The sequence below is a fragment of the Rhamphochromis longiceps genome, linkage group LG6 (assembly GCF_057381845.1).
Source record: "Rhamphochromis longiceps isolate RC_006_pf linkage group LG6, R_longiceps_female_GT1.1, whole genome shotgun sequence".
Classification (NCBI taxonomy): Eukaryota; Metazoa; Chordata; class Actinopteri; order Cichliformes; family Cichlidae; genus Rhamphochromis; species Rhamphochromis longiceps.
In genome coordinates this window covers 29830851-29843989 of record NC_140562.1, presented here as the reverse complement: position 1 = coordinate 29843989, position 13139 = coordinate 29830851, and the positions used below count along the sequence as shown (strand labels likewise).

Below are 13139 nucleotides of genomic sequence, written 5' to 3'. Positions count from 1 at the left end.
TTTTTTTTAAAAATTCACTTCTGACTGATGCTCTTATCTCTTTCCAGACTTTCATTCCTTCACATCCATCAATTCAAACTTAACCCAATACATCCCATTTTTTCCCCAGTACAGGCAACTTATAATCATTTCCTTATGCAGACCAACCAAGACAAGCTCACATAGTCAGCATTCACAGGCGTACTCCTTTCCATAACTTCCTTTGGATGCACACAAAGTCAATACACTGTAGTCAATCAATGAAACAAATGAATGTAATCAATACCAATAGATTTTAGCTTTAAGCCGTATGAGATGAATATCGGTGTGTTTTAAACCAATCTAAGAATCCTTTTGCGCCTCTGGGTACAACAACTAATTTTTTGCATCTTCCTGTTGTTCCAGTAGCTAGTACCAATAACAGATGTGTGTGTAGGTCAGTTGTTGTATTTGAACTTAGATATTTTAGAAAAAAAGGGTTTGTACTAAGTTATATCACTGATGCAATTTCACTTCTGCCCTCCACATATTCTGTTACAAGCATAGTACCAAACTAACTGGTCGATAGAACTCAGATTATTTTTAGTAGACTATAAAGTGAAGCCAGAAAACCTCTGGTCTCAGAAATCTTGTCTGAAGCTGACAGACTGACAAATTGCTTCACCAAATTCTTCTATTGTGCTGGAAAATATACGTTGGCTAATCCTTGATAAAAAAAGTAGTTAGGGTTATGGTACATGCTGTCTGACCATTTGAAAAGTAAATCTGGCTCACAAAGAGGCAACAAGCTAACAATAGACTAAAATTACAGACTAAACAATCCTGTATCATAGGCAAGTCGTATTAATATTAATATCCAAATATTTAAACAATGTGTAATATGGGGATTTCTGTCAGAGAAAGATAAAATGTCACACCTGGACACAAAACTGCTACAGACAAGTGAAAAACCAGAGGTCAAAACAAGCTTGCTTTCTCAGCTCTGTATGCAAAAAAACGTCGGTGGTTGAAAAGGTAAAGGTAAATATGTGGCGATCTGCCTATCTTGCCAAAAAAGCATCATTAAAAAAAATATATATAACATGTTGAGTGGAGATTCCAATCGATCATCATTACATTATGAACAGCTTTCTGATTTCTGTGAAATGTTTGGAAGCTAAACACCTCAAATCACTTTAAGTTTGACCAACTTAGAAAAGCAAACCCCACTCACACCCCCCAAAAATATTGTATAAATGTCCTTTGGTAAGAAAAATTGTTTAGTAGTATAAATTTTGAAAACTACCTGAATTAAATTAAAAAGTTAACACAAGAAAAGGAATGCAATAGATTTAAGATAAGCTGAATTATCTTTGTTTTATCTTTTTAAAATTTCTCTGTTTAAATCGTTCCTCTTGATGACATGAAGGCATTTTTTGCCCTTCACATTTGTATATGGCACATGATGACATCTGTGTTTAGCAAAAATTCAAAAATGATATTAATCGTGGCAGCTGAGAAAAGGCGCAGATCTCTGATCACAAGGAAAATGCAAATCTAGAAGACAGCTCGTCACAATGTGCTATCAAATCACATCACGCGAAATGCATCGCAATGTGACACCACATAATGTAAGCTTCCCACGGCTGTCAGAACACTCATCGGTCAATGGTGTGGCTTTTATGTGGTCAGAAAACGTTAATTTCAGACTAACATCACACACTGAAAAACACTCAGAGAGAGAGAGAGAGAGAGCGAGCCAAAACATAGAACATGTTCAGATACACTGAAAACTAAAATGTTTCATCCACTACAAATAAACACATCATCATTTTTTGGCACATCAGCAATAAAGACTGAGCATAATTTTAGTACAGTTTTTATATCCTTATCTAATATATTGCAACAAGAACAAGAGTCCTGTTATAAACACTGATGAGAAAATATTAGACAAGGTCACACCCACTGTAACTTTTAGCTACAGTCAAATCAAATTTCCAACTCCTCTTTAGGACAAAAGAATTAAGTTATTCTGTACATTTTAGCTTCTTATGTTACACACTGTTGGCTACTCATATTGAGCTATGTGTACTTAATCCTGCTGGGAGATGTAACCACCTAACACTGCGTCTGAATCTGAATGGCTTGTACAGACAGTCTGAGGGGACAAATGACAAATAAGGGGACTTTTTATATTTTATGGGTTTTTAAGCCAAAATGGCTTTTTACATATTTATGCAAAAAATTTGAAAATGCATTTCACTTAATGAGCGTTTGTCAGTGCCTTACTCAACATGTATGATAACTCTTTAACATATTTATGATGCTTTTGGTCCAAGTACAAGTAAGTTTAACCACCCAACCTCTTGCTCCTCTCGGTGAGGGAATGACTGTGATCTTGCTTAAAAGAAACTACAGTTATATTTATGCAGGAAAATTCAATTCAGTGTTCAATGCAGTTCAGTTTTATTTATATAGCAGCAAATCACAACAGCAGGCACCTCAAGGTGCTTTATATTGTAAGGTAAACCCCCTACAATAAGAGAGAGAAACCCTAAATCAAACAACCCTATTTGAGCAAGCACTTGGTGACAGTGGGAAGGAAAAACCCCCTTTTAACAGGAAGAAACCTCCAGCAGAACCAGGCTCAGGGAGGGGCGGCCATTTGCCTCAACTGATTAGGGGTGATGGGAGGAAGGGTAAATAATAACTAATGATTATGCAGAGTAGTGTACAAACACACAGTGAGTGACAAAGGTGAGTAAAGAAAAGGGATCTCTCTCTCTCTCTCTCTCTCTCTCTCTCTCTCTCTCTCTCTCTCTCTCTCTCTCTCTCTCTCTCTCTCTCTCTCTCTCTCTCTCTCTATATATATATATATATATATATATATATATATAATTACCTCAACAACACTTAGAACCAAGATAACATAACATGAAAAAACAGACAACAAGCATTTCTAGACTAAAAAACCCCCTGAAACATGTGTGTGAAAAGCAAGCTCTCTTGCCAAACTCACATAATGAGCTCCTCCCTGACAGGCTTTGAGGTGTTAAAACAACATTATACTTTTACTTTAGCTTTTTACGGGAAGCTGTAATTTCGATGGCCGCAAAAATTTCTTGTCAAGCAAAACCCTTTACAAGTCATACATTTGTAAAAACAACTATTAGGTTTTTTCAAGAGCAATCTCAGTCAGCAAAGTTCTCATTTGTCTAGTGCTCCTTTAAACAGTGCATTAGCGTAGTAGTCAAATTCAGCACTTAAAATGCTCATGGTCTATTCTCTTGCACTGTGATAAGCTCATGAATGACAAGCTTTTTGCTTCACTGATCTGCTGATTTCGAAGGAGGATATAAAAAAAAGGTACATTAACAAAACCATGAACACAATGTGAAGAAGGTGGTGCTGACCTTTAATCAAACTTCTGCTCACAAACAAAGACCCAAAACAGCTCAGAGGAAGGTGACGCTTTGTTAGAAGGAAGTGTGCATATTGCAGACAGTGATAGAGACGTTGCTTCTGTATAGGTTTCCCATCATGCACGGGCAATGTTCAAAAACAAATATCTTCTTTCACTTTCTCTCTGTTTCTTCCTGATTCCCATTTTAGACCCCCCCCTTTTTTGTATTTCAACTTTAGCAGTTGATACTTTTGCTCTCTCAATGATTCTCTCTAATATTGCATCCCTGCCCGACTTCCCTTTCTTCCCTCCCTTCTCTCAGTTCTTTAATCAGACCATGAAATGACTGCACATACTGGCAAGGCTATCTACTTCTCAGTGTTCATCTGAAGTGCTAATGAGGAGGGAGGGAGAAGGGAAGGAAAGGCAGAAGATGATGGATGAGGGAAGAGATGGAGAAATCAAATGATGTAGCACGGGGAGAGGCAATGGGAAAACCGAGGGGAAATGAGTGGTTCAGAGAAAAAAAGGAAGCGAGGCAATTAATAACAGAGAATGAGAGAAAGAGACAAGCGAAGAGCAAATTATGAAAAAAACAGCAGGAAGTGCAGCAGAGTGATGGATAATTCATGCATCAAGCAAAGAGCAGGCGATAAAAATTAAGGGTAAAAAATAAATTAGAGAGAAGGTGACAGGACGCAACAAATTTCATGCTTATATCTGACCTGCAAACCACACTTCTGGAGCCTAGACAGTCACACACACACTCAAAGATAATTTTCTCAGACGATAACACAGGCAGGATGCACGATCACCAACAGCACACTGATCAAACAAAATAGGCAGGAGATATCGATCACACGCAGAGAGAGAGCAGATGAGCTTTGACAGGAAAGTGGATTAGAGGCATAGGGCACAGATGATTCCCCCAACCTGCTAAGAACCCTGAGCAGAAAAAAATTAACATCGCTCCATGTGGCGACACAGGAGGGGTAAATAATTGATTATTTTTCTGCAGTCGTTTGGCAAAAAATGGGCCAGAACAGAGTTTTCTCACATTTTCAAGATGAGTTTCTGAGGTTTCCTGCTGGTTAAAAGAGCTGTTGTTTGTATCTGCTAACAACATGGTTTTGTACTGTACTTGAGGCTTACCGTACATGCCTGAATGCAACTGTAAGAGGATGATGGCAGGGTAGGTTTGCAACCAGTCTGAAAAACCATCAACTTAGCCTCTTCGGCTGGCATTATTTTTGGACTTATACCCAGCAGTTATTTAGTGCATCATTTTTTAAGAGCATGAATATGTTTGAAAAAGATAACAAGAAGTTGTAACCAGTGCTTTCAGGATTCTTTTAAGATAAGAAAATTTGCTCTCGAAGTCAAAGTACTGCATGCAATCAAAACCAAAACGTTTCCTGTACCAATAATCTGGTGTGTTATATTCACAGGCAGAATATTTCTATAGAAATCAGGTTTCAGTTAAATACAAATGAAATTTCAATTTCACAACACAAGTTGATTAATTGAACTAGTTTAAGCACTTCTTCAGAGATGCTGCTGAAAGGTATTCCTTCCTAAAGCAGTAACCGTGACCACTGTAACATGCCAGGAATAAGTTTATAGCTTACTGCAAAACACTAACACTATTATTATTTGGACATTTATATTTATAATCATGCTTTCACTCTCTTTTGTTCGTGCATACTGCAGTGAGACAACATGTTTAAATAAGTGATTTGATTTCTGTCTTTTGCTCCGTTCCATTAAATGTGTTATTTATAGGCTTCACCCAGCTTTTGCTCTATTGATCCTGATCTCTGTCTCGTTCGCTCACAAGCTGAGCATATAGGCTTAGTCAAAACACACACACACACACACACAATTTGATTGCAGGGCAAAGACTCAGCATGGCCAAAGCAGGTGCTGAAATGGAATTTGGCAACATGGCATAGACAGATTAAAGTGGAACACTAAGCACCTGGTTGGACACTTACTTACTGTGTGCATGTATGTGTATGTGTGTGCGTGTGTGTCGGTGCGCACATTTGTGTACGTCCAAGTATGTGAAGCCAAGGAGCCAGAGGAGCTGGACAGAACAGGCTAATAAATCCTTTCCTACAACGTCTCTGGCAATAATGACACAATTCTCACCTTTCCTCCATCCTTCTCCTCTCCTGAGACACACACACACACACACACACACACACACACACACACAGGCTGGTGAGCTCTGGCATTCTGGTCTTTCTCCATGTTATGGGAACAAAACTTTACTCGTGAACATTTTTGCCCATAAGGCCATAAGATATCTAAACTTTTGTGGATCATAAATAAAATTTCACAAACATTCAATTAGGGGTGTCAAATTATCGCGTTAATTGCGATTAATTAATTACAATGCTATTTAGCGCGTTATGTTTTTTAATCTCGTTAATCTAATTTTTAATCTCTTGACGTCATTGATTTTGTATGAGAGTTGCTATGTTATAAAATCCGTTTTTATGTGCTGGGCTCCTTGTGCTTGACTTGTTGGGGGTGGAGTCACGTCGTGAGGTCAAGGTGAGAAGTGGTGATTAGCTTACAGTGTGGATATGGAGGCGCATCTGAGAGTTGTTGGCCCAATGAACGGGAAATTTGTATTTCATAAACGCCCCGACGGCACCATTGACAAAGGTAAAGTGGTCTGCCTAGAGTGTAAGAAGGAGTTTGCTTACCACCGAAGCAGCTCAAGTTTGGCCTATCACCTCAACGCAAAGCACCCAGCCGCGAGTGCAGCAACAGCTAGCAGTGAAGACGTTAGCAATATAGCAAGCCAGAGCAAAGCTTTTCGCCAAACAAAACTAGAGAATACCCCTCGTATGAGCAAGTCTGCGACCGACAGGCTGACTAATGTTATTGCCAAGTGGATAGCGATGAACTGTAGGCCGATAAATATAGTAGAGGACGAAGGATTGACAGAGGTGTTGCAAATTGCGTCCAATGACCCGTCATACAAGCCGCCGTGCAGGACTACAGTAACGACCAAAATCAGCAAAATGTACGACGGCGAAAAGAAAAACAAACTTGAGATTTTGGCGGAGGATTCTCCCAACTGTGTTGCTATAACCGGAGATCACTGGACCTCAGCTGGCAACCACAGCTATTTTGGGGTGACTGGACACTTTATTGATAGTGAGTGGAACCTCAACTCATTTGCACTGACCGTCATGAGAACAGAAACCAGGCACTTTGCTGATAAATGCGCCGAACAGTTCCTCAAGGTAGCAAATGACTGGGGTATTGAAAACAAGATATCCACCATTGGCACAGACAGCGCAGCAAACATGCTGGCTGCTATGAGAGCACTTCCATATGAGCACATCGCCTGCAATGCTCACATTCTCCAGAGGACCATCACGGTATGTCTCGATAGCAGTGGTTTTGTCGGTGTACTGGCAAAGTGCCGCAAGATTGTTGGTCATTTTAAACAAAGCCCTGCGAGTACCACAGAACTTAACCAACAACAAGTAGCACTCGGAAAGAAGAGCGATCAACTTATACAGGATGTACCCACCAGGTGGAACTCGACTCTCGCAATGGTCTCACGCCTCCTATGTAACCGAGAGGCTGTCCAGGCTACGTTGGACCAACAGAACCACAGGTTGGTCTTGCCAACCGAAGCTGAGTGGGCGAAACTGCAGAGGCTGGAGCTCCTGCTTGAACCATGCAAGTAAGTTCAAATAAACACCTTCCCATTTTAATTATATAAACTACTGTTACATGTGTAAAATCAAAATTAATGAACATAACAAGGAACTTTTAAGGACAATTAAATTGGAAATCAGTTACACTTTGATTTAAATGAATCCAGCTAGGTTTATTTAGCAAACCTCTCCACCTCTGCAGGTATGTGACAGAGCTGCTGGGCGAGGCCTACGTCTCTTGCTCTGTAGTGCTGCCTGCTTTTCGCCATCTGTACCGTGTCATGGACATTACTGATGATGATCCTGCCTACGTGGTGAAGTTCAAGAATGCCTTCCAGAAGGATCTGGCAGCACGACGAGCTAATGGCAACGAGATATGGTTCGAGGTGGCCACAGCATTGGATCCACGGTTTAAGGATTTGAAATGTCTTCCAAGAGAAAAGAGGGAACAGGTAGGACAATAAGGTTAAGCTGGACTAATGAGTCCAATTCATTATCAAATCAAACTTTTATTTATTATATGGAACACAAAGTTCTTTACAAGATTAAATAAAATAAAATAAAAAGCACTTAGTTTTAATCACAATCATTCATTCATTCATTCATTCAGGTGTGGACCATTCTGGAGAATATGCTCCAGGCAGCAGAGCCCAGAAGAGCAGATAGTCTCCAGCCCTCCACAGAGGATGATGGACCAGCTCAGAAGAAGAGGAGGAGCGAACTCCTTCTGGGGTCTGACTCTGACTCAGAAGATGGAATTGAGTCTGGAGAGCTGCAGCGCTACAGAGCAGAACCCAGCATCAGTATTGATGACTGTCCCCTGCAGTGGTGGTATGCTCACTCAGGAGTCTATGAAAAGCTGTCAGTCCTAGCACAAAAGTACCTGGCCTCCCCAGCTACCTCTGTACCCTGTGAGAGACTCTTTAGCCTTGCAGGCCACATAGTGCAAAAGAAAAGGGCAGCCTTGCTTCCAGAAAATGTTACCAGGCTGGTGTGTCTTAGCGACTGGCTGAGGAAGAAGAAATGAGACACATGTGGTCAGCATAGCTGCTGTGTCATTTGTAGCCTACTAGAATAGATTGCTTGATGTTCAGCACTTTTTTTTGTGATGGAAGAATACTTTGATGTGCTAACTTGCAGCACTGCAATGTCAGTTTTATTTTTCATTATCTGAAGCAGAGGAATTTCAGTGCTGTATTGCTCAGAAAAGAGCAACTCTGATGTGCTAACTTGCAGCACTTAATTTATTTGATTTTATTTGTATTTATTTTTCCACTTATTTTACAAAAGAATACAACAGTATGTAAATGGTTGCATCTGTTTAACGTTTGTTAAACAATAAATGACTTTATAAAGTCACTTTCTTTGTTATATCAGTCTTTTGGTCTGCCACAATAAGTTGAGGGCTTTCCTCAGCTATTTTTAGGTGAGATTAAAAAAGAGATTAATTAGATCAATTAATTAAAAATCATAATTAATTAATCTCTATTTTTTTTTAATCTCTTGACAGCACTACATTCAATATATTTTTATCGAACAAAAGAGGAAAACGGTCCCTCTTTAAATTGATAACAAGGTAAGATGATAGGTATCAGTGACAACATTAGATGGCTCTGTTTATATCGAGAAACAAAAAAGCTTTCAATCGGAAAATTAGATAAACTCATTGCAGACCAGTACTGATAGATAGAGTAGAGACTTCACCTGCTGATTAAACAGATATGTACTACAACTGAAAGGTAATACTATAGCATCAACTTGCTATGGCTTTCACTGAGTCTAAAGGCCCTGGCTGCTACTTCATGCAGCAATTCAAAATTTAAAGGGATTTATTTCATTGGAAACATAAAAAAAAAAACATTAAAATAGCGTAAAAAGATGAGATTCTTTGTGTAAAACATAATATTTCAGTAGTAACAGCAAAGACTCATCTTGAGATGCCTGTAAGCGAGCTTCTGTGCTGCTCAGAGGGATCGATTCTACCTTACATCAGATCAATTATGTATACAGGCCTGTCAAGTTGTTCTCCTTTCAGCAACTGTAAACAGACCCTCAAACAGCACCGAAATGTGGTAAAGGGTAAAGAGAAGGCATATAAAAGTATACAAAAGACTAAAATAAATATGAGTTAACAGTAAATTGGAGAAAAGTGGTTTCCAGTACAGTGCACCTAATACTGTGCAAAGCCTGTTCCTCTGACAGATGTATAATAATATCTGTGACAGTTTTAATTGATGCAGTGATGACTGTGTGGGTGTGTGGCATGACTTTCATGGCCGTGATAGTGTATATTTCTGTGCTACATCAATGCAAATAAAAAATAAATATTTTTAAAGTTGGTCCACCTCAAAGTGTACATGTGAATAATATAATGCAAGAATAAACGTTAAGAAAAAAGATTAAAAAAAATTATTGTTTGCCTTTACAATGCAAAGCTACAACAACAAATACTTGCGTACCTGAGAATGATAATTTGGTATGATGATGGTCAAACCATACCTGCAAACAGCAAATCACACCTACCTGTCACTGAGTGGACCAAAAGACAAGCAAAGCGATCGTGGATCAAATAAAACGTCTTCCTGGAGTCACAAACTGTATGGCAGGAAATCCTTTATAAGAGAAGCTTTACAGAGAAGTGTGCAATGAGACAGCATTTACAACAAAAAAGGAAGTTCTTTTCTGCTGCCCATCAAAGAAACCGAGCGCAGCCACAGTATTGCATTTCACAGTGTGAATATTTCAAGAGCACTTCTCTATTGAAATACTTTACTGATAGCAATGACAGGACTTCCCTAAACTTGTGGAATCAAGTTACATGACGTACACAAAAGAGTCAGCTTTGACAAAAATCGTCAATTGAAATGAAGAAACAACATACAACACATTGGAACTGAAAGCACCCGTGTTGTTAGAGCTTCAGAGACTGGTAGTACAAACAGGAATTTGTGAAATATGAGTAAAGTGCAACAGGTTTCCCTTCAGTTTCCAGTCAGTAAACAAATACACCGGATATGGCATTGTTTCCAGGCCTCTGCTTCAGACTTAGTCAAACAAAAGAAATGACAGTGAACAATAATGAAAGTGACAAGGAGCAAATGAAAAATCTAAACGTAATTGAGTGCAATTAGACTGCACCTCTCACAGGAGGAAGTAAAATAAATAAAATAAAAATGCAATGGCATATCAGTTTTATTCATCCAATCTCTTCTGCTTATCACGGTTGTGGGGGGGAATCCCATAGAGCGAGAAGCGGGGTACAACCTGGTCAGGTTGTCACTCTGACACATGGCTAACACAGAGCGATAGACAACCATTCACACTCACATTCTCACCTATGGGGCAATTTAGAATCACCAGATAATCTAACCCCACTAACTGCATGTCTGCATGCAAAATCCACACAGAAAAGTTGCAGACAGGTGGAGTCTAACTGAGGACCTTGTTGCTGTGAGGCAACAGTGCTAACCATCATGCCACCGTGCTGCCCTCTAAACCCATTTATCTTTTATCTTGTTTAATTTTGTTCAAATAGTTAACTTAGAAACACCAATAAACAGGTGAAAGGATTTAAGCTAATCTTAGAGCCCAGTGATGCTGACAGAAAGTTTGTCTTCCACATGTGTCTACCATAAGCACGTGCAACTGAAGGCTGCCACCATGTGGACAGAACTGTGCAGTACAAGCAACAGCAACATTAAATCCACTGCAGAATAGTTGCAAATCTGAATGTTTTCTTCTTATTTTAAATGTAAAATGATATTTATGTTATATTTACAGAGGTAGCAGTGTGTGTGTGTCTATTGTCTGCGCACACACACACACACACACACACACACGTACGTTAATGTAGTCCAGCAGGTGTCATATTTATGGTCATTCTTACCTTTCATAACAGAAGTCTTCGAAGTTGAGCTTTCCATGAGATAAAGGGAGCAGGAATTTCCTAACGCCTTAACCTGAAGAAACATACGGGAAAGACGACTTGTTAAAAAACACTTTACAAATGTTATCTGAGTGAACAGTCAAATTAGAGGTTAACCAGTTTTACCCATGATGCCAAAATCTGTATGTGCTCAAGAGAATAAAAAGAACTATTGTATAATTGTATTACTTTTTATATTAAGATGTGACACTTGGCTTTGTTCTGTATCTAAATGTCAGGGACCAAGCAGTAAAGCATAAAGGACACCGGTGGTTTTAATTCAAAAAACGGGTTTTATTGACCCAAAAATATGAAAATATATTTAACAAAGCCAAAACTTAAACAGGCAGACCAATAAAAGAGGTCAACTCAACAGACTAAACTCAAGATAATAATTAACAAAACCTCAAACAAACATATGGTAAACTGACCTGCTGAAATGACACACAGGGGGACTTAAATACTGGTTTAGCTAAACCAAATGACACACACGGGGGAAAACAAGATGGCTGCCATATAACCAACTAATACAAAACATTTAAACAAACATGAAACACCCCCCAGGCAATGAAGCATGTGGTGCAATCCAATTAGGCTGTCAGCAGTACTTCAGGTCTCCCAGCCCTTTGCCACACCTTTTGCCAGACAGGAGGAGACACCAACCCCCAGGTAACTCAAACAAAGAAAGATGTATTAATATAACATAAAACAGAACTTTGACCTTGCAAGGTTAATATGTGTGCACGCCATATAAACATTGGAAGGTGTGATGGAAAAATGAATACATTTAATAAAGAAACGATATTGAACAATAAATAGAATATTTTAAAGTAGTGACTGTAAATTAAACTAAAGTGAATCAACGGGTGATGAGGTGTGGAGCTTACCATGTGTGGCATGCCATCACACTAAATGTATACAGAACACAGCACTGAGTGTATGAATATATGCTTAAACATGGCTTGTATCAAGTGGTCACTAAGTGTAAAAGTCCAGCCAAAGAATGCAGAGCTCACTCAGTGCTGGATGGAGACTAATGAGCACAAAGTGTTTATACTGAGAAAGAAATATGCTCAACAAACTCTGAGTCTAACCCTAAACTCAGAGCGGATTATGCATGCCAATGTGGACCATTTGTATATCTTAAAAAGCATGATGGGAAAAAATATTTTTAATGATAGTTCACTCGAAAAATATTATCATTCAGGTTTTTTTTTTATTAATGAGAGAAGCTGGAATCCACCGGGGATAGGGACAGGGAGAAAATACAGCTAAAGAAAAAGATAAATATCTGAATCTAGACATGACTTTCTCACGGCCTCTTCTGTCACGCCAACCCTATGCATATTTCCCTCCTGCCTCACAGCTCCATCTTCATCATCCGTTGTCCAATAAATGCACTATACTTGTTCCTCTGCACATGTTCAAACCATCTCGGCCTCTAACTTTGTCTTCAAACTGCTTAACCTGAGCTGTTTCTCTGATGAACTCATTCCTAATACTGTCCATCCTGCTCTCTCCCAAACTTTGAGCATCTTCAGCTCAGCCACCAGCTCTGAACCATACATCGTAACAGGGCTCACCGCTCACTCTTATAAACCTTCCTTCAGAATTGAACCTGGTTTCAATCTGTGAAGATATTTTAGAGTAAAATGCACTGGTCTGTGACCCAATGTTTTGTGTTTAATTTTCTGTTCATGTTATATTTGTTGTTCTTGCTTCTAGTTTCGTTTTTTTAGTGTCACATGCTTCAGTCTGTCTCTCAGTGTCAAGTCCAGATCTTTTTGAATTGTCTCATGTTTCCTGCTTTATTTTGATAGTCCCAGTTCTGCGTGCGGTGTATCTAGTTCCCCTTGGTCCCGTTATGTCTGACTACTCCCAGCTGTGCTCTCCTTCTGTGGCTCATTCTCTGATTACTCCGGTTTGTATTTAAGCCCTGTTTTCCTTGTGCTGTGTTTTGTCGTTAACCATCGCACATACATACGCACGCACGCACACGTGTGTTCTCTTGCTGCGGTCCTGGGGCCCGTTCTTCGTACCTCGCTAAGTAGGTTAGCCGGATTAGATTGTTGACGATTTCGCGTGATCCTGGATCAGTCGGTTCCCCGAAGCTCATCCGGGACTTGCTGTCATAGCAACAGAGCCGTAAGCGTAAACCTGCTCGGGAGCA

The 13139-nt window shown here is 39.4% G+C and overlaps 1 protein-coding gene across 1 annotated transcript; it reads left to right on the top strand.

Moving 5' to 3' along the window:
• Positions 1–5936: 5936 nt before the first annotated feature.
• Positions 5937–8151, top strand: LOC146668263 (E3 SUMO-protein ligase ZBED1-like). Its single transcript, XM_085410161.1, has 3 exons — positions 5937–7070; positions 7247–7496; positions 7655–8151. Exons 1-3 carry the CDS (start codon positions 5953–5955, stop codon positions 8069–8071), a joined length of 1785 nt encoding a protein of 594 aa, XP_085266287.1. The 5' UTR covers positions 5937–5952; the 3' UTR covers positions 8072–8151.
• The last annotated feature ends 4988 nt before the right edge of the window (positions 8152–13139 follow it).

Excerpts from the sequence above, each read along its gene's own strand:
- LOC146668263 (XM_085410161.1), top strand. The coding sequence starts at position 5,953 with ATGGAGGCGCATCTGAGAGTTGTTGGCCCAATGAACGGGAAATTTGTA. Across the intron at positions 7,071-7,246 it reads CTCCTGCTTGAACCATGCAA|GTATGTGACAGAGCTGCTGG; the intron begins GTAAGTTCAAAT and ends CCACCTCTGCAG. Across the intron at positions 7,497-7,654 it reads CAAGAGAAAAGAGGGAACAG|GTGTGGACCATTCTGGAGAA; the intron begins GTAGGACAATAA and ends TCATTCATTCAG.